The sequence below is a fragment of the Falco biarmicus genome, chromosome 8 (assembly GCF_023638135.1).
Source record: "Falco biarmicus isolate bFalBia1 chromosome 8, bFalBia1.pri, whole genome shotgun sequence".
Classification (NCBI taxonomy): domain Eukaryota; kingdom Metazoa; phylum Chordata; class Aves; order Falconiformes; family Falconidae; genus Falco; species Falco biarmicus.
Window position 1 is genome coordinate 8,773,033 of NC_079295.1, and position 24,672 is coordinate 8,797,704.

Below are 24,672 nucleotides of genomic sequence, written 5' to 3' on the forward strand. Positions count from 1 at the left end.
AAGTTACTTTTTTATGCCTTTTTGAAAAAGTAATGGGTATTGTTAGGAGGCTCTCCCGTAGACTTGGGAAGTCAGTGAGCTCAAGAAGCTGCTAACAGACAGCAAGGGGATTTATATCTTGAATTCTAGAATTCTAGCAATCACCGATTTAAATTATGCAGTATTTTTTTCCTTTTTTTTTTTTTTTTTTTTTTTTTTCCTTTCTCTCCCCCAAACTGCAGATACTGGGTTAGGAGATTCTGTGTGTTCAAGCCCAAGTATATCCAGTACAACAAGCCCCAAACTTGATCCACCTCCTTCACCTCACGCCAACAGAAAGAAACACCGCAGGAAGAAAAGCACGAGCAATTTCAAAGCTGATGGTATCTCAGGCACAGCTGAAGGTAAGCTTACTCTGTGGTGGAAGTCTGAATTTTGAAAATACCATTCCAAAGAGCATTGTTAAGTACAACTTAACTACACAGTTGGCTTTGAACACAGAAAGATTAGAGAATTGTACTGAAGTAGAGAAATTAAAGGCTCGTCTTTTAATGATGAAGCTCAGTAACCTGAGGCATCACGATGGTGAATTTGGCTGTCTGAAACATGTTTGGAACTGACTTTTTTAATAAATAAAAAAACTGTCCCCAAGTTAACATGGAGCACCATTAGCTATAAAGGTAAGGAACAAGCATACGTGTAAAGTTGAAGGAAACTTGTAAAGAGAAGGAAAAAGTCATTTCACTCAGTAGCCCATGCATCACGTTAGAACTTGTGTATTTTTTTTTAGTATTGCTAAGTCTCGTGTTATCACTTCTCCTTAGACACATCCTGAGCTCTAGAATTGCAGACGCTTCTGATGCCCGTTATTGTTTGAATATTCAGCTGCTCATGGAAAGATTGTGTTATTTGAGGATAAAACGGAAAAGGGGAGAGTTTAAATGTTTGGGTTCTTTTTTAAGAACCAGAAAGCAAAAGCCAAAAAGAACTTTTTTTCCCTTAGTTTAGCTTACTATTTCCAACGCGAAACTGCTATAGCTGTTCAATGCTCTTCTGAAGGGGTAACAATGTGTACAGTAGCCAGATATGATATAAAACATGCTTGTATCTTTAGAAAAGAAGAAAAGAAACATGCTAGGATTCAACCAAAAGAGCTCCAGAAAAAAGATGAACAAGGGTAGTTGGAAGGCTTAGAAACTGGGGAGTCAACATATAAGGAGAGATGAAAAACGGAGACAATGGAATAACATTGTCGGAAAAGGGGAGTGTTGAGTAAGAAAAAGATGTGGTTGTAAGCATCGAAGAGTAAAAAACAGCTAATTCAGTATCAAAGAGCGTTGGAACAAGTTCTGAAAAAAGGATGACAATTGCAGACAGCTGAGGAGACATTAAAAATAGATGTGATAATAGTATACAACTGAGAAGGGGCATGTTAACTACTACTTAGTCATCCTTATTTTCCATTTATTTAATTTCTCAATTGCACTTCTATCACATACAGAATTTATTTCCCCAGCTATCTATACAAATCCTTTTTTAAAAGCCATCAGCTTTTTTTCATAATACCTCCTGTTGCGTTCTCTTTCCAGTCATTTAACTGTCTTTACTGTTAGTTTCCCCCTAGTTTATGGCCTGAAGCCAAATTTTGTTTTAACCTTTCATTTTTAATTTGTTGTCTTCTTTTATTTTTTTTTAACAATCTCCTTTACCTCACTTATTTTCATACCTCAGTGGCAAGTTTATGGGCGATTTTTCAGAGCACTCACCACTGGTCCAAGACTATTTTGTTGCAATCAATATGAATCAAGACCAGCTGGATATCAAGAGCCTTTGAAAATCTCTTTCTAAGTAGTTAATACTTGTATGTTTTCTTTCTCCTGGGGAGATTATTTTCACAAGTCACTGGAGCTGGAGCCTGTGTGGTCCTGGACTGCAGGCACAGACTCCTGACCTGCAGTGAGCGACGGGAGATTTGCAGTTACTGTGCGTCTTGCCCTGAAGTCCCTGTTCTGATGGGAGTGGGGAGTTACGTGCTCCTTCATCCTTCTCTGCTTTCTCTTGCTTTTCTCCTTGTCTTCCAGCATCATAACATGCTAGTCTGAAATCCGTTTGTAGTAACTCAGCAAAGTTGTCCCCTCCCATATAAATGAGATTAATATGCTTTCAGAAGGGTGAGAACTGGCTGGCAACCACCAAGTAACACACAGGGAGGCTTAAAAGTAGTAGTGAGTGCCAACGCTTGCTTTTACAATACTTGAGTCTTACATCAGCCCATCAGCTTTCTTTGACCTGCCCCTTCTTACACGTTTTCTGAGATGGGCACTCTTTTCTGCATCTTGGGTGGGCTGCAGTGGTTGTTAAGTTCTTTATAACGTCTCATTTAAAGCACAACCCAGCGAAAACTAGCAATTGGCCACAAGAGCAGAATCACAATTTCCTACACGGCATCCTGGCCACGTGTGAGAGGAGCTCTGGGTATCCTTCAGCAGACAATTAATCTTACTGGCCCTTGAATCCTTAGCAGGGTTGGGAGGAGACAGCCAGCCTCGTCTGCCCACAGTAGCTGAAGGAGAAAGCAATGAAGCACGCTTGAGTTCCATGTCCTTTTAGAAGGGCACCTCCTTCCCATTAAGTACTTTCTGGAAAGACTAACAAAAGCTGGGTGTTGCTTTTTCCAAATCCTGACGTGGACACTTGCAAACACTGTCTGGTTTTTCTGGTACTTGTGTTGGTGCAATCCAGAAGTTACGTTTGGTGTGCTTGGTGGTTGAGCAGGCAGGTCGTGTCCATCGCTCCGAGCTTGCTGTGGTGCTGAACGATGGGAATAACTCCAGTCGTGGGACAACCTCTGTCACAAGCCAGACTGCTGCGAGTAGGCTGTGTGTCAGGCTGTTAAGAGTTTTTCTCCAAGTAGATGAACGCAGCATTTTCACATCTGTCTTGCAATTCAAAGCAGTTTTCAATTCAATCATTCAGCCTTTCCACAGGAAAGGGCTTATTTCCTTGTTCTCCAGCGCTTGGCTACAAATCTGTCCGATGACCTAAAAGATTTCCTTTTTGATTTTTCTTCCTCCACACCTGCCCTCAGTGTAGATTTAAACCCTCAGAGGATTCCTGCGGTTTTGAAGACCACAAATCCAAATTAAACAGTAAAAAGAAAATGTTCTGAGACGCATGCTTTGCCTTGGCAACTTTGCTCAGGTGTTTGAGATACAGAAAATATTGATAATTATTGAGAATGGGGTGCAGAAGACTGTGGTGATAATCGGGGGAGAACCTTATCTTTCTTCCTTCTGGAAACCCTGAGCTCACTGTGAAAAGGAGAAGGAGGAGCCGGATCCTCCTGCAGTAGCTATTTTCAGACGGTTACAATGGATCAGAATTAAATGATTTGGGTAATTCTAGATTTTATGTTGCCTTCCTTTGGGTCCAGGTGTTTCAAGTGTCGGCTTTCAAACAGAAATCCTAGGTTCCTTCATTTTTGTCTGTAGCAAAGCTTAGGTGTTCAATGAGGTTTAAATCTGGTCTTCAGCAAACTCTAGCGTTTTTACCACACTTTGTGGTCTTTTTTTTTTTTCTCCTTGAACGTGCCTGCTTTGATCATTGACCTCTGCCCAAGTATTCAGATATCACGATGATGGACACTAGTGAGCCCAGGGTGATTCACTAATTCCGAGGACTGATGCTCATCTCTTTTATGCCCTTCCATAAAGGTCATGCTGATTCTTCTTTCTCCGCACTATCTGCCCATGCACAACCCTCTCTTTCTGGGATTGATTCTTTCATCTTACTTGGCTTATCTTTCTGCAGGTTTTCTGAGACAATGTTTGCTGCAACAAAAATACTAAAGCAACTCTGCTGCCGCTGGATGAAAATGAAAATTCAGTTCCTATTTTGGAAAATCCAATTCTTGTGAAATTTTTCCAGTGCCATGAAACAGAGAGAGAAGTTTTTTAGTTCTCTGTACAGAACTTGTCACTGAAAAATTTTCTCGGTGTTTTTGAGGGTAACAGCAGGAATGCTTACATTAGGCAAGGTGCCAGGAACCAGCAGTGTTTTTCCCACCATGCTGTCTAAACTTGCTCAGAGCAGGATTATACGGTGCTGTGTTTCAAAGAGGCATTGCTGCTCAGAGCCTGGTCTGTTTTGGTACCCTTATGCTGCTGCAGTTAGTGGAACAGCTAGTGATAACAGGAAGGTTTTTCAGCTTGAAAACAAGTAGAAAAAATTGAAAGCTTTCTTGCAAACACTGGGAGAGGTCTTTCTGTGAAGAGTGTTTATTTTTCTTACTGCTGTTAGACAGTTTCAGAACTTCATGGCTATGCCAGCTGGAACTTGCCTACCCTCAGTCCATTTCTGAGATTTTAGGAGCTATGGAAAGCCCAAGGTATGGCCGTCTTTCAGCATCAGGTCTGGATCGTCCGTGTTCTTCAAGTTGTTTGATTGACTTAAGAGCTCTGGCCAGCGGGGCCAACACTGCTGTCTGCTGTAGGGCCGGTCCAGCTGCATCCAGGTCGATGGGTGAATCCGCTGCTTCGGTCAGGGAGGTGCGGGGTGGCTGCAGGCAAAGCACTGCCAATTTATGTTCCCGCTCAGCAGCACAGGCGAAACAAGCACAGCTCTGTGTTCCCATGCGTGCAGATGGAGCTGAGAAACAGGAATTGATAGCGCAGGAAATGTGATTAGCGACTTGGTAGGCTTTCCCAACTGTGTTTTCTCTGTAAATCTGTGTTCCATGTTGTTCTTCATTGCTGGTTTCTAAAGAACTTGTGAAGAACAAGGAAGGACCTTTTATGTTTCTTTTTAAAACTGTTTTCTTAACACAAAGATACTTGTCCTCTGCCTCTTGTGGAGTATTTGCTTTTCCCTGTACTTTCCTGACCTGTGCAGTCTAACCCCCAGCTCTAGGTGTACACTTTCTGGCTTGTAGCTAAGGATGAACCCCAGTTTTCTGTGAAATTCGGGTGGGTTTTTTTGTTTTGTTTTCTTGTGGTAAACTAGTAGAGGTATTTGAAAAGCTTGTGTTCTTCCTCTGCATGTTTTGTAACACTGGAGTTACCTGTTCCAAATCTCAGGGAGCACTGAAGTTGAGCTATAGTTAAGTTTGAAATGAAAATAGGTTAATTTGTTTTCTGTGGATGGAAAAACAGGGTTTAGTTAGACTTCTCATTTGTACTTTTAACAATAAGCAAAAATTTCACTGCTTTCGTCTGGTTTCTCAGCTGCATGAGTACTGGAGTCCAGGAGGGTGGGGACGAGGTGCAAAAAGCCAAGGGAGGCACCAGTTTATTCCCAAGACTTTTTGCCCACTTTCAGCCATCCCAAAACCAGAAGGACAAAGCAAAATGGGTAAATGCAGTTCTTAGCATTGGTCTCTGGAATATATATATCTAAGACCAGAAAATTTGATATTTTGTGTAAATCGGAAGCAGTACAGCTGTTAACTGAAACGCGGTATATGATACATAAAAAAACGTGCGTGCGTTTTACCTGCAGTTTCTCACCCTAAGCTTTCCTTAGCACGCCTGTGATTTACCTGCTGGCATTATATGCTGAAATGATTTCAACATGGTTGGCTCTGTGATAGTCTTTTCCAGACAATTTTAACCTACATTTCCCTAGGTGCATAGTTCTAGTAAGTGTGCTGTAGCCAGGCTGAACTAAAAAAAATGAAATTAACCATCTATTAAGAAAAAAAAAAAATTGGGAATTTTTGGAAATTCGGTGGAAAGATCTCTGAGGCCTGTTCAATGAAACAGATGCAAACAATGAGCCACAGTTTTTGTGCAAAAGTAGATTCTTCATTTGACAGATGGACTTGACATTGTTAATGCTGATACTTATTTATAATACGTCAAATTAAACACCATAGTGAAGGAATGTATTTTTACTTGGTGTTGTCATTATACTTTTTTTTTTGGCTCTTTATGGTCTGGAAGAAACCTTCTGATATTGTCAGAGGACAGCAGGTTCAGAAACCTTTCCAACACAAAAAGTCACAGCATCGTCACTCCCTTTTCTCTGCAAGGAAGATGTGAAATTTAATATCTTGACCTGCAGCAGCAGCAAGGGCAAAACTACTCACCTATTAAAGAGTTTGTAACCTTTGGAATCAAATCTATTAGATGTCAAGGTCCCTGTGTGGATTTTGTTGCTTGAAGTAATGCACAGAACTAAGCTGCCACCAAAACTTATTCAAGTAAAAGCTCTTTCCAGTCCGTTACATGATAATTAAGTATACTACCATGGTTGTACAGGCAAACTGGTATTGCTCACATAGGAACTCCACAGAAGTTACTCCTGGTAGTCTTGTCAGCCTAGTTATTTTACCTATAAATCAGTTATCAATAGTTACAGCGTACTATGGAATAGGAGTAGATGCAGAGGCGGTCTTCAAAAAGAGGTTTTTATTTCAGTAAAAAGGCAAATATTTGATCCTGTAAGATGGGTGAACATGTGAAAATGAAATGAAACATTAGTGCTGGCATTAGGGAAGAGTTTTCATTGTATTCCTGTGGCCTGTGTGTGGACGTATCGGAGTTAATTTAAGCTCGGTCATGTAGAAGCTGTTGTCCATCCGGCCCCACGCCAAATGCAAAGCCCATCCCAGCACCTTACCTGTGTGCACGGCCGCGGTGCGGTGGGGCTCAGCACGCAGGCTCAGGGCAGGGGCTTCCCACGGGCAGCAAAGCAGTAACACAAAGTCTGGGGATAAATCAGTAGGGGAAACCGGTTGCTCCTTAATTATTTCCATGCCCAATTTTTTTCTTTCACAGTTATACTCTTCTAAAAGTGGTAAGAGAGATCTTATGCTTTTTAATCTCCAAAAAAAATAAAAAAAAACCTAAAAAACAAATGCAGCCCTGCGTCATACTCCTCTTCTGTGTATTTCCATCCTCTCATGCAGTATTTCTGTTTATCTTCTGATGGACCGTTTACTAAGAGCAGGTTTTGGTTTTCTGCTGGTCTTTTAAGCGCCTGGAGTGTTAGAAAGGAAACGTTCCACAGTTTTAAAACATTCAGCAGTATTTAAAGTGAGATCAATACAAAAGTGACATTTCGACTGCAGCGTTGAATGAAGAAAGGAAGCATTTATTTGGAACTGGAAGGGTTTGCAGTACAAAGCAGATAGCGAGGAAGATTGGGGGTTTTTTAAATGAGTTTGTGATTCATTTAGGGTTACTGCTGAATTCTCTTCATATACAATTTGTTGGCCGTAATGGCATTTGTGTAGCCCTCCTGTGCATGACACATTTCAGAAATTTCAGCAAATAGCGTTTTGCTGGATTTCATACTGCACGGGGTAAAAACACGGTTCTGCTTTGCTAATCGTCACTAACTCTGGAGTTTAACAAGCTTGCTTTTGGTAAGATTTTTAGAATATGGCTTGATAATTATATACATCCTTATTTTTTTAATTGTCTCAGAAGAGTTGCAAGCCTTCCCTGATCCAGCCATTCTCTGCTTCAGCTGCTTCGTAGGTAAAAATTTCTGACAACAAACAAAAAAAAACTCCACAACAACAAAAATCCCAGGCCTTACTTGTCATTAAAAATGAAACAAAAATGAGCTGAATATCTAGCTGTATTTTCTTCTGTCTGCATGAGAATTAAAAAAAAAAAAAAATCAGCAGTATGTGACCATATTTGTTGTGTGTAATACCAAATGCTTGTTTTGATTTAAGCGTGCTGTGAGTGTCTCGGAGGTTATCACCTATTCAGTGTCAAAACACTCTTTGGTTGTAATTCCACTGATCATCAGTAACTTCGTTCACTGCTTCATAGGAGATGGAGCACTGGCCGATTTGCTGTACACCTGAGAAACAGGAGGGCAGAAATTAATAAAATCTAGACGGAATCTTCAGAGACTTGCTTTCAACCGAGGCATAAAGGTCACTTGTTGGGAAACCTTCTGCCTCAGTCGTCACAGCCTATCTGACATGAAAGGTTTGCTGCTGAAAGACATTTATGTTGATGCTGAGGAGTGAAAGACAAGGGAGGTGAAGCTGATCTATTGTTTTAACCTACTTCATTGCAGGCTAAACAAGTTGAAAGATTCCTTCTTCTCTTTAAAACCACCGTTAGCTCAGGGTTGGAAGAGGCTGCTGGTTGCGCCTACCTGGTTGAAAGGAAAAGTGTCACAGTGGTGGTCAGCAGGAAAAGGAATTCTGGAAAGGATGAATTGGTGATGGTTGTACACACCGGCACATCTGGGTAGCTAGAGAAAGATAACACTCTTTTCCCCGCCCCCCCCCCCCCCCCCCCCCCCCACATTTGTTTGAAAAGTGGTCCCACTTTAGTACTTTCAGTGCTCTGCGTTGTAACTGCAAAAAGGTATGCTGTGCATCCTTGGGACGAGTGCTGCGCTCTGAATTGGCCTGGTTTCTTTGGAAAAGAAAGAAGTTTTAAGTAGCTTTATAACTGAATGAAAACAAGTGACACCTTAACATTTTACTGGCTTCAGGTAATTAGTGTCCTTAGAACTATGCTGTCAGCCTGAGACAGAGACCTTGATTATGAAAAAGGTTCCTGATGTCCACGAGATGATGTTTACAAGGTACCGAGAAGTACTTGTAAAATATTAATCCTGCTGAGAGAAGTTTCTTCCCTTTTGTTACTTAAGTGTGTCAACTTTACAAGTTCCTTGCCAGTTTTTCTAGAGCATAAGACCGTGTAATTTCATTATAAATCTATATACCTGAATTAAAATATCTTAAAAATAAAATAAGATTGGTAAGTATTATAAAGCTATAGTAAATGAAAAGACTAACATAAGGTCATTGAGTTGAGTATAACTTTGTTCTCCTGGTCACCACGTAGCTGAACTCCTCAGTCAGGGTGTCACAGTGTAAATGACGAGACTGCTTTGGCAGAGAAGGAAGACTGACGTTTTGAAGGATGCCTTGTGTACTTGAACTTTCCGTGCACTTGAACTCATCCACTTACTGGAACTGACCTACAGAGATACCTTGGGAAGAAGCTGCCTTTAAAAAGTGGAAGTTCTAAGTAATTCTCTTCAGAAGACCTTAAGCAGCTAAACCAGAAGCACTAGATTAGGCAAATAAGAAGAAAAATCCATGAAACTCTCGTAAAGATTGCAGCTTCTCCCAGGAAGCCCCCCAACCATGGACTGTTCTGGAAGGTACAGCAGGGTTCATGTTGCTGCTCTGCTTTTTGTAGGCATCTCTCACTAGTTGCCGATGAAAGCATTGCAGGCTAGGTGGACCTCGTGCCCCAGCCTGCTGTGGTTGTTTATACGGTCTGCTTCTCTACAGCGTGCCTTGCTAAATTGAAGTTTGCCTTAGGAGGCACAGGGCAGCTTTGTGAGGAGGGTTGGTGGGGTGCCAGTTGATTACAGGCATGCTTTTTTATTTGTAATATGGAATGTGAGATTAATGACACTGGCTTGATTGTGGAGGGTTGCTATCTACAGCTCAACCCGGGAATTCAAGGGGGAATGTGTCAATCTGATCTACCCTAGGGTTATGAAACGTGCTTTTGGCATTATGTAAGAAAGAACTCATACTCGAGAGGTACATGTTGAACAGAATGTAGAAATAACAAGTTAGTAATTTTTTTTTATTGCAGAACCCTACATTTGACTCAGTTATGGATAAGCCCTGAAAAATATATGCTGCCACTCGGTGCATTCTTAGGGCTAAGAACTGATGAACGTAGTGTTGGAAAATACTCTTAGTGTAATCAGCCACTTTGCTCCATGTCTGAAGAACCTCAGTGGGCAATGAAACCACATCTGGCTTTAAATCCCAGTGAAACAAGTGATGATCTTTCCTGAAATGCACAGCTTTGTCAGTAGTCTCCCTTCGGTGCTCCAGATAAAGGTATTCCAGGCACGGCATCTGGCAAGGGAGATGTAGAAAGTCTCATGTGATAGAAAGCTCGTGAATTTAGGTGTTCCTAATGCTGTCTGCTTACAGGGAAGTGAGTGGGAAGATGATGTTCTCAGCTGATTCCAATTCAAGAGTCTGCATACACAGGATTTGCCCAGCATCATGAGCCTGACACTCTTCTTTTGTACCTTGTGGGCTTCACGGGACTGGGGAATTTCCTAGTTTTAGTGCACACAGATAGACTCTATATTTTGCCCGTTGCAGCCAGATGCTTCCTCCATTCCCCTTTGATGCAGGTGGAATGTTTTGCGCTCTCTTCTTGGACTTTAGGATGTAGTAACAACCTATAGATCAAGAAACATTTTTGCCTTTTTTGTTTTGGTTCTTTGTCAAAATGTTTGACACGGCTTTTAAAAAGCAGGTCCAAGCCAAAAGCGAGGAAGGTGATGGTGTATATGAACAATTTTACTAAAGAAGTTGTTGAAAATGCATATATTTCTCCCAGGAATTTTTCTTTAAGAAAAGTGGGCAAAGTGCAAAAGCCTGAACAATTTAAAATTCTTTCCTTTGAAAAGCTGGTGATTCTTCTCTTAATTTCCCTTTGTGATTTTGGTTCTTCCAAAGTTACCTATTCATCTGGAAATTTATGTTTTTAAGCTGGGGGGGAGGTTCTCGTTTCTGTATGTTAATGGGTTTTGGTTTCTTCATGCGATAATTTTCAACAGTTAGGTTGGGGTCAGCTGGGCGTGTTGTTTCAGGCTTTCTTGGACTCCAAGGTGCACTGTCAGCAGCCAGCTGTGCGCTGACAGGTGCTTTGCACCTCTGGTTCTTGCATGGTGATGGAGCCCCTGAGAGCCTGTGACATGTGGGGCTGGGCAGCCTCATCTAGCCCTGAGAAGGGGTTGCCGAACAGTATCTGTTTGAAAAGGTGACCAACTAATATGAGAGGATGGGGTTCTCGATAGTGAAGTGCCAGGTGGAGAGTGCCGTGGTACAGAAGATGAAGTCCCGTAGGTGGAGGTGCTGTAGGTGGTGGTGTGACCGTGGCTGGCTTTTCCTTCTGCTTCAGCAGTAGGCTGTTGTCCGATCATAGCATCCTTCTCCATCTGAAAAACGCAGCTCTGGAGCCATTCCACTTTCAGTGCCGGGTGGCATCGATGTCAGACATTTACAAGACAACCGTGTAACAGTAATGTAGACTTTTTTTTTTTTCTTTTTTTTTTTTTTTTTTTTTCCCCTCCAACTCCTGACCGGTCAGTCATTTCAAACCTGTGTTGTTTTGTCAAGTTTTAATCAAATAGTTGCCTTAGATTAGCTGTCAAATTCAATGAGCAGATACTTGGTATCTTTCAGTGTGAGGTCTCTACTGCAGCCCCGCGTGCTGTGCATGAGATTCCAGGGCTGAGCTTGCTGCATGTTTGGTTTATACCCTGTGCTTTAATCTGCTGTTTTCAATCCCTCCACCTTTCTCTTTACAGATAGGTTACTTTTGATAGATGTTATGCATTATATGTAGTGTGCAACTCCAGTGAGCAGAGTAGGTAAAAGGAAAACTTGAACAGGCCTCATCGTTGACATTTTCCACCGCTTCCCCCCCGCTCAAAAAAAAAAAAAAAAAAGTTAATAAAGGTTTCTTTTGTGAGTGTGAGATGGAGAAAATTGGCCATTTGTCTGTGAGGTAATAGGCTTTGGTATAATATGAAAATCTATCAAATGATTAAATTCAATGACATTAAATCACAATTCATGAAAGGAGAATACTGCACGGTTTAATTCTATTTAATTTTTGAGGGGGAAAAAAAAAGCGCCAAAAAAAAATGTTTGAGTTTCTCTTAAGCTGATTTCTCTGTGCTCTTTCTTAAAAGTGCCTTTCTAGTTGCCACACAGTGATGTGATCATTATCTGTCACCTCGTCGCCTTGCTGCCTCAACACGCAGTAAAATACAAAAAAAAAAAAAAAAAAAGAGGGAGAGGGGGGGGGAAAAAAAAAAAAAAAAAAAAGACCAGAGGAGCTTGTGAAGTATGACTTCCTATCCCAAGACTCATTGCCTGCGATTCGTACCGCTTGACAGTAATGATCTTATTACAGTACTCTGGACCTTGAAGAGATTTCATGAGGAGAGCGAAAGGACGTGCCTCCATGTAATCAAGTGGCGCTGAATATTCCACGCGTTTTTGATCACACACTGATTGGGCACAGTTTTAGCCCATCTTCTAGTCAATTATGCATGGCCCCTCGTGCTCCTGTGATAGTCAGAAACATTGATAGCTGTTGTCTGGGGGGGCTGGCAGCCAGCCAGGGGTTTGAAGTGCAGTCATTCCAGGAGAAGTGCTTTTTAGTTGGAATTGATTACCTTTCTTTAGGTTTTTGCTTAATGGCAAAACTGTATTGGAGAGGGCTTCAGGTGAAAAATGGACGTATTAGCCATTTAGAGTAGCTGAACTCCTAGTCAATTTTTAGCTTTCCCCTGTTTCCATCTAATTTATATTTAATGATGTAACGTTTGATAATATTTAAGATATTTCATTTTCAGTTGCTGCTGAGCACACATGTTGAGCACATGTTAAATTACAGCGTATCAATTTTCAGGTTTTCGAAATTAATCCAGTTTAACCTTCAGGCTGCGAGAACACGTCTTTTTTGGCACCTGTTCCAGCGAGCGTTTGGGTTATCTGCAAGCGGTGCAAAGATGACGTTACCAGGCAGGGCAAGCGCTGTTTTCATCCCGTAATGAGGATAAATCTGCGTGCTTTAAAAGAAGCAAAGGGCCGGTAGCTGGGTCCTTCGTTTAGATTCTCTTAGTCTCAGAGGCTGATTAGGCTGCTGTTAATTTCTTGCCTGTACAAATGTCACATCTTTCTTAATTCAGATTCCTCCTAAAATGAAAAGGTAATCGTTAAAGGCATGTATATCAAACTCAAAGCACCACACAAGAAAACATTTAATCGTAAGTGATGCTTCTTGTTCCAGGGCCACCGATCTTGTTTCTCACGTTTGAATGTCCTACAATAGCTGATTTTGGGATGCATTTGTAGTTTGGAGAGGTGGGAGTAGGACTCTGTAGTAGGCTGAAGTACCACGTTGTATTAGCCATGCATCAAGTGAAGAGCTTCTGTTTCCACTGCTTGGAATATGCTGTGACTGGCAGTGGAAAGATGCGGTCAAAATACTCCAGAGCACCCCAAAGTTTTATTTCCCCTTGTCAGTATAATCCTGGTCTACCTGCCTACTGCTGCTGGAGTAATAAAGCAGTCCTGCAAAAGGCAGTGCAGTCTCTCAGCCGTTTTGGTAGGTGTTTCTGCCACTAAACGTCTCCCTCGTGGGACTGCTTTCTGAGGTCCAGCAGAATTTACAGGGCTGCTTAAACAGGCAAAATCTGAACAAAAGCTCAGTTGCTCCTTAAACTTGGAAGTGAAACCTTCCTTACGGACCCTGCCTCTCTTCTGCGGCTGCCCTTTTCATTGGATTTGGGGAGGTGTCCTGAAACTGATCCTATGCTGGCCAGTCCTACCCCTTAAAATCCAGCTTTAATATTTTTTTTTTTTTTTCTTTCTTCCATTCTTTAAGATCAGTTTTCACTTCCCATGTAGGGGCCAAATCAGAATGAAGAGGAACAAAACCAGTCAGTCTTGGTGGGTTTTTGCTTTTTAAGGCAGAGCTGTACAGTTTTTGTACCATGATTTTGGGTTCAGCTATTGTCTGAAATTCCATATCCCAGTTTAGGGGGATTTATGTGGGGGTTTTTGTAGTAACATTTTACTACTTCCAGGCAGCCCACAAAAGCTATGAGAATTTTTCTTTGTTTTATTCCCTTTTGCTTTGGCAGAGGAACTTCTCTGAGTCTGTTTATTTGCTGACCTGTGTGTGCTTGTTCCCAGGATTGCTGTGTGCTCTTCAGCTGCTGCCGCCTGCACTGAGGGATGAGGTTTTCAGGCTGGGGAACCTTGGTGCTTCTGGCTTGGTGAGGTTTTGAACCAAACCTTTGGTGCCCAAGTTGTAATAAGCCAGAATGTCCAAGGTCACCTCTAAATTTTCCATATTTGTCTCCGCCGGGGAGGTGAAGGCCTTAGGTAAACATTTAAGGGGGAGAAATTCTACATTTTTGGCTCTGTTGACTTTCTTGGAGTGCTGGACTCAGTTGTTTGAGCCTCCACCTATGGAGCACATGCTTTTCCTGAAGGATTATTTATCTGAGGGCTGGGAGGAGGCAACGATAGAACAGATTCCCTAGTAGCATAAGATACCTTGCAAGCATCTCGTAACATGCTTAACACCATGGTGTATGCAGTGACATCAACAGCTGCTGTGTGGCTCAGACGTGTCATGGAAGGTTTCCTATTTGAACGGGATGCTGGAATGTGGGAAATAGCAATGTGGGTTTTTTTAAAAAAGTAACGTTTGATAGAATATGGTTCTCACCTGGTAGGCTTCAGTTCACAGGGTGCATCCAAGAAGAGGTGGCTTGGCATTTGTCAGCTTCTGTGGCCACACACACGTCATCTTTGTTGGGGTTTTCAAACTGATGTGGCATTGACTTGACTTTGACTTCCTTTGCTCCTCCTTCCCTAGTGCTTTGAATCTGTCTTTTTAATCTGGGGAGGAAGAGCTGCAGTTTGTGGTGATGGATTACAGAGCGAGGCTGGAGTATTTCTGACTCTGCTTCATTTGACAAGGAATTGGCAGCTCCCTTGAAGACTGTTTCAGCTCCCTTTTATTTCTCCTTTCCCAGGCTCCTCCTTTTGGGACTTCAGTGGCTGTGTGCGCGGTGCGCAATTGTCATGCAAGCTAATGTTTCAAGGGGAAAAAAAAGGGGGGGGGGGAATTTTATTTTTTAAATCATCATTTGAAAATTGTTAGCGACGGTGACTGGTTTGTGATTATCATAAATGCCAGTGCTTTTCAGCCAAGGAAATATTTCCTAGTGGTAAACAAAACACCAAAGTGATCTAGCCCATTTCCAGACAAACCGAATGCTTTAACCAACATATTTATACATAAAAGTACACTTCATGATTTACTTAACCTTAAAATTGGAAGCAATCCTATTACATTGGGCTTAATCTCATCATTGTCGCACCCGTAATTACTTTTTGGTTGGGTGGCTGCCAGTCAGTGGGCTGTGAATGGTCAGTTATAAATAACTTTTTTTTTAAAAAAAAAAAAGCAATTCAAATTTTATGGTGAGACATGCTGTTTATCACATGAACGTTGACAGCAGTCTGAGCTTAGAAAGGTGGACTTAGTGAAGGAGATCATGCAGTACTTACAAGTGACTAACACACATCTTTCTGCTTGTTACTGATTTTTTAAAACTGTTTCTGTAGTCACTGCAGACGTCTCACATCTAGTAGTGTTAATTGAGTGATAACTTTTTTTTTTATCTTGGGACTCTTTGTTGAGATCTTGTGTGATTAAGGGCTACACTGAGTTTCAAATGATAAAAAAAAATATTTTGAATACAAAGTTGGCAAACATATTTCCCATTTCCAGTAACTTGTTACCCTAGGCTCACAGTGCCTTCTTGCCATGCATCGTTAGCAGTGGCAGAGGAACGTGGGTGGGTACGTCTAATAACATTATACACAACTGGAAGAATCAGCCATCACTTGTAAGACAGGCTGGGAAATTTTACATGCTGCTTTTCATATTCCAACCTCAGCTGAAAGTTATTAACTTCAGTATGTCAAGGGGAAATGTTCTGCATGTGGAGTTGACATTTCAGCATCATGTGTGATAAAAGTCAGCTACCTAAGGAGTATGGCCTGTGGCTCGGGGTGCAATACTGTTTGCCCATAGTGAAATGCCATCCTGGTAGGTCTCTATCAATAATCTCAGCTTTCTCCTCTGTGCAGGCACTAAGCGTGTTTTACTAGTCCAAACTTAGCGCAGCCTGGATGTACATCCACCATTTGGACCAGAACAGTGTCTGCAGAAGTTCCTTTTTCCTCGTGCTGGTGCTCATTTAATATTCCTTTTTCCTCTAAATGAACCAGTATATAAAGGGGGCTTATAAGAAAGATGGAGAAAGACTTTTTACCAGAGCCTGTAGCAACAGGACAAGGGACAGTGGTTTTAGACTGGAAGAGGGCACAATTAGATTGCATATTAAGAAGGAATTCTTCCCTGTGGGGGTGGTGAAACACTGGCCCAGGCTGCCCAGGGAAGCTGTGGCTGCCCCATCCCTGGCAGTGTTCAAGGCCAGGCTGGATGGGGCTGTGAGCAGCCTGGGCTGGTGGAAGGGGCCCTGCCCGTGGCAGGGGGGTGGAACTAGGTCATCTTCAAGGTCCCTTCCAGCCCAAACCGTTCTGTGATTTTAAGTCTGAGCATACTCCAGGAAAATTCATGAAACTTTGCTCTTTTAGCCTTTCCCCTCAATTCTGTTGCCACGGCTGTTTTCTCTTTGACCACATCTGTGTCTTTTCAAACTTCTTTGCAAGAAGTGGTTGCTGGAGAGTTCCCTGTACAATGTAGCTCAGCCCAAAGATTTTGTGCTGTTCCTTGTTGAGCTGGGCTCTTGGGGCTTCGCAACAGGCTGTGCAGTTAATTACCTACAGACATTTGAAATCAGTACCTGTAGAACCATATATAAAATAGCAGAGGTAATTACGGAGATTGAAGCCAATATTTTTTAAGGGAATTTACTTCTTAGAAGCAATGCTGTGAGAGCACAAGTCTGTTTAAATACAAAATATTTGAGTAGTTGAAGCCTCAAATGAGACATTACACTGAAATACTCTTAGTAACAAACTTGTACCTTTTCATTGTGAAACTAAGCACTCCTCAATGGTAGACAGTCCACGATCAGGGTCTGTTAAAATATCATCAAGGATTCTGAAAGAATTGTTTTCAGAAAATCGCCATTTGCCAGGGAACATACCTGAGTTTCATAGAACACTTGAGAAGCCTCAGTGTTTAATTAAATTAGAACAAACCTAATTGTAATAAATCATAGATTAATATGTGCTTAATGCATTTAATAATAAGGTTATTATAAGGTTATTTAATAAGAAGATAATACGCGCCAGATTACTTAAAGAATCTGGTGCGAGGACGCCTAGTGATTATAAGGAAAATGTGAAAATGGATTAGTTTATAGTGATTTGTCAGCTATATTATTTATCTCTCAGGCTCTCTGTATACAGTTAGATAGCAGTTTGCCTAGGCAAAACTCCTATTAATAATTAGGTCACTGCTGCTTGTAGATAACCTTTTGATCCCTGATGTGAAGTGAGAAGGTAATCTTTGTTCACGGACTATTAGTGCCCCATGGAGCAATGGGATGTTGTAGAGCAACGGGGAAGTTTTTCACTATGAAAGAGAAGACTCAGGCTTTGACTTCTGTTATGGTCTTAAAAAAAAAAAAAAAAAAAAATTAAAACAGTGTGTCCAACAGTGAACTGGTTGAACGGGTGTTTACCTGTAAAGTTGTAGTGTCCCCAGTCATCTCAAACAACATTAGAACTGTTAGGAGAGATGGTTTTGCTGTGAAGATGACAAAGGTTTGGGTAAGAATTGGCTTCCTAATTACTGACTTCCACCATTTTCTAGAGGCATGATGGTTAGCTATGGCTGAGGCTCCTAAGAGCAGGTCTACGTCAGGATCTGCTTCCGCAAAATGTTACATACCAAAGGTTTTAAGTGCAGTATTCTGTATTATTATTAACTAAAGAGTACAAAATAAGTTCAGAGCTATTATGACATAAAAAAACAGCTATGGAGGAGATTGGAAGTGGAGTTCTACCTTTTTCTTAACTGTATCAATTTGAGTAGTTGAAGCCTCAAATAAGACATTACACTGAAATACTCTTGATAACAAACTTGTACCTTTTCATTGTGAAACTAAGCACTCCTCAATGGTAGACAGTCCACGATCAGGGTCTGTTAAAATATCATCAAGGATTCTGAAAGAATTGTTTTCAGAAAATCGCCACTGCCACAGCAGAAAAGCTGCTGCCTTTAGTAATAAAAATACCAATATAGTTCATCAGGGTTTTTCTTTATTTTGTGCTATTAAAAAGCTATTCCCGGGTGAACAGCTGTTGACATTTAAAAAATATTTGTGAGTAATCTGTTAATAATGAGCTCTTTAATAATAAATGTTTTATTAAGAATGAACTCTCTTGCTCACCCACCTGCAAAATATCCCAACAGCGTCTTCACCAGCCAGTTGGCATCACAGCCAGCAGCCTGTTGCTTTCAGCCCATAAAGGCAGGGGCAGGTTGATGCCGACAGAAAGGTTGATTTCACACAGTTTATTTTCGTAATGAAGAACAATAGCAAAGAAATACAGAAAATACTGTGTAAAAGCAACTTCACTTATAAATAAGGTGATTTCAAAGATTTTCGCATGTTGTCTATACAGCTCCACAAGCGAAAAAAAAAAAAGAGCTTGTGTCTTCTACACGCTGTCTTAAGTGAATACAGTCATTGTACAAGGAAACCCTTCTTCATGGTTAATTGAAGGATTTCACCATCTGCAATTCCTTATACTAATGAAGACGAAAAAGTTTCTTTTTTGCCAGAAATACTTCTTTCAGGCTTTTTATTTCCTCCACAGCCTGTGACTGGAGGAGATGTTCTTGTTACATATCATCAGGTCCCATAATTTGTCATAATGCTACTCAATGGCTCGTCTAAAAAATGTAAAGGGACGCTGTCAAGGTTGTTAGGCGCAAAGTTTAACCTACAACACTTTTGAAAAAAGAAGAAAAGATTGACATAAACTGTCCCCCAGAGCCCGAACAGAGCCAGAATCAAATCCAAAATGATTTTCTGAGCAATGCAGGAGCCAGCATGTTGGTCTCTTTGAGTCTCTGCTTGTGAAAATTGTTCTGTTCTTTGGTCCTGCTTGTCGGAGGATGTCGAATATACAAGAAACTTAACGCTGCGGCACGTTAAGAGGAGAGGTTTCTTGTTCATTCCAGTTATCCTTCCGGAGCGAAGTAGATCACGGAGACCCTGCGAGGTACAAAGGGGTTTTGTCATTTCAAGGGCAATGCCACGTTCCGCATCTAGGAATTATCACCTCCTAGCTCTTAGTCCCTACCAGGTACTCATTTTTCAGAGCGTTGCATGTCTGTCCTAACACATCAACCAACACAGTATGCTGAAGCCTGAAATTCTGATTGACAAATCCAAAATGAATGTATTTTTTTTTATACCCTTTTATTTCCTCTTAAAAAGTTTTGGGGAAAGAAGAGATAGGGGTTTTTATCTGCAAGTAAAAGGTGCTGCCAAACGCCGTGCAGCCTCCATCATGGTAATACAAGTCAGAAGCCCAGATACTTCTGCAAGGGCTTGGGAGGAATGGGCTAGGTTAAAATGAGAACTGTGGAAAATGCAGAGAGATTTCCTTGGGTAATTCCCCTTTAAATCCCTGTTTATATCTCAGCTGTATGCTTCCAGGGACAGGTTTCATTATTTCCTCTGCGCTTTTTGGGTGAAACTGCTTTCCAGCCAGGTCAACACTGGATCAATCAATAGGGTGAAGTTCTCCTGCTTACCAGCTATACTAACCTGAGAGCTTAAAACAGTTACTCATGGTTTTTCAGTACATCCAATGTATTCCCATTTCAAACAGGAAAAGCTGACTGTATCGGTTCCATTTTTAAGGGTGTTGTATCCTCTTCGTGATGTTACGTCTTTCTTAGGGAAAATGTTTTTTATTGCTCTGGAGGGAACCCAGCAGATCAGTCTTTGGTTGATGGCTCTGGTTTTCTCATGAGCAGTCTCTTACTACCTATGATAGCATCTTGCTTTTGCTTGGTTTTTCATGCTCAGTTTCTTTACCAAACCCATTTGATCTTGCCCACCAAGCAAACAGTCCTTAACTTGTGTGCACATGCAGATATGCCCAGTAAAAGAAAAAATCTGCTAGTCTGTCAACCTTTATTATATTTGATTGCACAGGGTTTTGGCAGTAATCTCGTACTATTATGTGTCATGGTTTTTCTGTGCCATCAATTACTGCGACTACCTGCATGTTAACTCCACGTGAAAGGGTTTGAGAGCCTCTGCTTTCTTTTAAAGAGCTGATTGATGGGTTAGAAGAATACAGCGGGGTCATGCTAATACCTTACGATGCCTGGGAGATGCAGAGTAAATAATTAAATGTCGTTAGTCCCACTCCACCTGGGCAATAAGTCATGTTCTCCGAGTTGAGATTGTACAAGACAAGCCTAATTCCTCTGCCTTGAACAAATACAGCGTAGTTCTCCTCATTAACACATATATCTGTGCGTACTACACAACTCACAGCTTTTAACAGGCTTATTTTCTATAACCACGAACAATGGTGAGAGAATTTGTGGGGGAGGAGAAGTTAAACATAATTATGTGAATAATCTGAAAATGTTTAGGAAAGATTAAGTGCAGAAGACCTACAGTTCTCCACTCAAAAGGATGCTTGTATTTTAAAAAGCATTATGATTAAGAGTGGAAGTGGAGGAAACAATTTCAAAAAAGTGTCAATGGGAAGGGTAGTGGAGGTGATGGCAACGAATATGAATCAGGTGGAAAATGTAAATTGTTGATAAAGGAAATTAAAGATATTAGAAATAATTGATGGTCTGTAGGATGTGAGGTCTATAAGGTTGATGAAAGAGGATGATGAATTTAAGAATTTCCTCTTTCAACAAATAAATTCTAACCATGATGTGAATCTAATGCTTGATAAAAGGCTATAATAATGTGTCCTGATTTCAAAAGGAAAAGACAGACATTTTCTAACACTGGAAGAAATAAGGATTCACTTTACCTTAAGTTTGTACTCCTAAACAGTTATGCAACAGCTAAATATCATCTACAGTGAGTGTGTGTGTTTATTTTATTTTTATTATTTATATCTGGACAAACAGATTTATTGTGGTCAGGAATACTAAAAACTTGAATTAAGACCTTTCTAATGAACTGTCATATAATTTGAAGGGATTATGTAGCAGTGGGAATGTTTCAGAGAACTGGGGGGGAAAAAAATGGGTATTATCCTTGTAGCTGAAAAGAGGGAAGGGACCCTGAAGAATCTCTGTGTTATTTAGCCTCATATTGATTGTGGGCAAAATTGTGGGAAGGCTGATAGGTGGTATGATCAGAAAATAATTTCCATTGACGGAGCAACAGAGTTGTCTAAATTCCTTACAGGAGATTGTCAAGTGATAAAAAGCTGAGCAATTTTTAATGATACATTATCACAAATACCTTTTGAGAGCAGATGTATGGAGTTAGTCCTGCCTGCTAATGTGAACTTAAAGAAAAAGTTGTACAAGCACTAGAAAAATAGTCAATGTAGTTTAAATTAAAAGGATTGAAACAGCTAACCAGTGGGTCACCAGAAGCAGCTGTAAATGGATATCCGTCATCCAAACACAGAGAAGAGTTGACTCGGGTTTTGTTTTCAGCCACATGTCTTTAGTATTACGGGTGATTTTATTCCATGCTTCCCACTATGTTAGTCATCTTTATATCCATCCTCATTCCTCCTGTTAGTGGGAGTGCAGCCTGTAAGATTTTTACCTCTTCAGGGATGTTTGAGGCCTTCTGAAGGAAATTCTTCTTGCTACTTCTGCTTTGTCGGGTTCCCTTCTCTGAACACTCTCATGTGTGCACGTGCAGACTGAGCTTTCGTCTGTCGGTGGCTGACGCAGTTTCATCTGCGCGGGGCTTCATGTTCTCTATACTCACAGCTGCGTGCACATCTCCTCGCGTGGCTAACCAACTACTAAACCTCCAATCCCGTGTCCCTTCCATGTCACTGTGACCGAGAAAAATGCCATCTTCAGCTCTTCGAGTGTCAGCTGAAGTACGTGATCTGGGCTTCACCTTTTGACTCGGACCTCTCTCTGCACCTCAGTTGCTGCAGCATCTTTTTTCCTGGCCTTGATGAATACAGTACCATTCCGTTCTGTCCAGGTGCTTGCTATTGCTTGTCACTTTTCCTGTGTCACCCTTCACTTGGCGTCCTTCCCAATGGCCTCCTTTGCTGTATCATGTCAACAACAAGCTGCCGTTCTTCGCTTTGAAGACCCATCGCAGCAGCCGCTCTTTCTGATTCACTTTCACCATGCTGGCATCTGCCTGGTGTGAAGCTCAGCATCTGTTTGTTAAAATTTTCTTCTTTCATGGGTTGAGCACGGGTGATAAAATACATCACCGTCGGCCTTCTACAGCCTAAAAATTCTCGCAGTTTTGCAAAGGGTTGCACTGCAATAAAGCTTATATATGCAAATAGCGGAGAACCGAGTGAAAACTTGACTGTGAAGGCTGTAATCTAAATGGGCACTTCAAGTATTGTGTAACCTTTAAATCTGATGGGACCGCTTGACCCTTTGGCATTCATGTAAAAGCTTTTTTTTGTTGTGGTTTACTTGGATTGTAATACGCTGTTTATTTTAAATTTAACTTTTTTAACAGCACGATGAGACAAGGAAGTAAGTTTTCTTACGACCGCTACTGTATGCGGACCTGCTTTTAAATCTAATGGGGTTGTGTCGGGGTTTTAGTTAAAATCATTTGCAGGGTGTGAGCTATAGTGATGTACGTACCAGCCTGGCTGCATCGCATTAATGTAAAAGTCTTTGGTCCATCACTTTATTCAATTAGCAAAACCAGAATGTTTTTATTCTCCTGCTGCATGGGTTGGGGTTTTTTTTTTCTTTCCTTGGGCTGTTTTTCTTCATTGAATAAAAGTGGGCACGGTTTTTTTTAATGAGAAAAATTACAGATTTTGGGTGCAAAGTTGAAAAATAACACAAGAGAAGGTGAACTCTGGGAAGCTCAGCGCTCTTGAGGAGTTTGCTGCTTTTTAAAGACTAGCTTGATAAAATAGGTTTGACTTCTGCAGAAAGTAGGATGCTACCGATACGACCAATGAGATAAAGCTACTGTTGATGGACTGCTTATAAATATAAAGCTTCATTCATTTCTCAAGGCTTGGGGCGGGGTGGGGGGGGAATCCTTTCTCATACTGCCTCAAAAGCAGCCACATCCCCCTCTCCCATCTGAGGGGAAAATGGGATTTGTGGTACACAGCAGGTGATGTGGTATTATGCTACGACATAACAGTCTTGACAGCTCTGTGTGATGCTGCAGTTTGGATTTTGCCATCAAGAAAAATCTATAAACTATACTGAGCTTTCTGAAATCATTAATGCCTTAGTTGTATTGATGATTTCATTTCTGCGCTAGAGGAGCATGGCTGATCTACCTAGCTGCGAGCTGCAGCTTCCCGTTTTTATGGTACTCCTCCTCTTTCTCGCCATGCTCTCCCTCCCCCCACCGAAAGGAGAAAAAAAAAATCCATCGCGTAAATTGATTTGGGGATCAGCCTTGATAAAATACCAGCATTCAGCCCCTCGCAACAGCGTGGCTGTATTGTTAGCGGTTCTTGATTATTTGGATGCTCCAGCTGAAGCTGCCACATCAGAGTTGGAGGTGTGCAGAGATTAACTGGTGTCTGTCCAACCATTTGTCATACAAATAACAGTGCCAGTAGAGTGAAATACTATAAATCATTTTTTTCCAGGATTGAAACCTTTTATCAGTTGTGTCACTTTCATTATTCAATAAGCGATTAGTAACAGCCATTGTCGTTTAGCCATTTAGTAGTTAACATCTCAGAGCTTTGGCTAGTAAGGAAGCCTTTGACACTAGCATCTGATGTAAATGCAAGATTTAATATTTATATTTCCAGGCAAGATGCAGTTGTTACTCAGTGTTTTACTGAAAGATGAAAGGCAGCACAACTTAGATGTGAGTCTCTTAATTTGTTGAGCCTTCTGGTTTTGTTTTATCACACAGCTCTGCGGTGTTTGTGTATGCCCTGACAAAACACGCCGTATTTAAAATATGCAAATACAGAATTGCGTCCTCCTTTTTCCAACTTCTTCATTCTAAAGCTAATCACAGCATCTCCCCAGGGATTTTCTGCGACCAGAGCATTTGAAAAAAGTAAGATCACAGGAATGATAACCTTCATGTAAGGAGCAGCCAGAGTCAGAAGTTAACCCTGATCTTGTTGGATTTGTTCAAAACAGATGTTGGGTAATAGCATATCAAGATTGTCTTCAACTTACGATATTTTTTCACTGGTTAGGTGCAAATGAACATCTTTCAGTAAATCTGAGGAGCCCCATCCCATACAAACATAGGCAACGGTACCTTCCTGCATATGAAGCCCTTCAAAATCCAGATGCAACCTATGGAGAAAAGACAAAATGTTGAATCTGCCACTGGAAAGATTTTCTCTGTTTCCACTGGAAGAGTCTTAATCCTTACTTTCTCCCCAGGAAGAGACCTGGGTTAAGATTACCTGCCCAAAGACACAGAGGACTTCAGGCTGTGTTGTAGGTCACTGTAGCAGTCATCGGTTGAGCAGTGAGTTTGGGAAGTTCACTAATCCGTAAACTACTTGTGAAAGGTCCGTGCTTCTTTGTCCCATTGCCCGCTTTGAGCTAGCTATTTAATTTTGCAGGGTTCATGGAGTCCTAAAATGCAAATTATTAGATTTGCTGCTAGCACACTTAAGCACAGGTGTTGTGGGTGTGCTGCTAGGTAGGAACTTCTACCCAATTCGTAGCTCCAGGAAACCCTCTGTGCTTCAGGCTGTTGTCCGTGCAATGTAGGACCCAGCATCTGTGGGTCTCTGCTTTCTAAAGAAGCCAGGGGCAGAAGCTGAACGTGGTCTTCTCTGTTGGTGCAGACTGATGTAGAAGCTCAGGCAAAAGGGGAGATGGTGACCTTCCTGTATTAGCACGAGCATTCAGGTTTATAGAGAAATGATCATTACAGACGGCTTAGTAGTTTGTAGGAAAAGACCTTGACGCAATAAATCTCTCCAGCTAGAAT

The 24,672-nt window shown here is 41.3% G+C and overlaps 1 protein-coding gene across 11 annotated transcripts in view; it reads left to right on the top strand.

Annotated features, from left to right (window-relative positions):
• AGAP1 (ArfGAP with GTPase domain, ankyrin repeat and PH domain 1) overlaps positions 1-24,672 on the top strand; it is a 382,734-nt gene that overhangs the window by 290,957 nt on the left and 67,105 nt on the right. For all 11 annotated transcript variants that reach the window (XM_056350248.1, XM_056350249.1, XM_056350251.1 and 8 more), the window contains one exon: positions 222-383. In XM_056350248.1, coding sequence (XP_056206223.1) covers positions 222-383 — 162 coding nt within the window. The remainder of the gene's footprint in view (positions 1-221; positions 384-24,672) is intronic.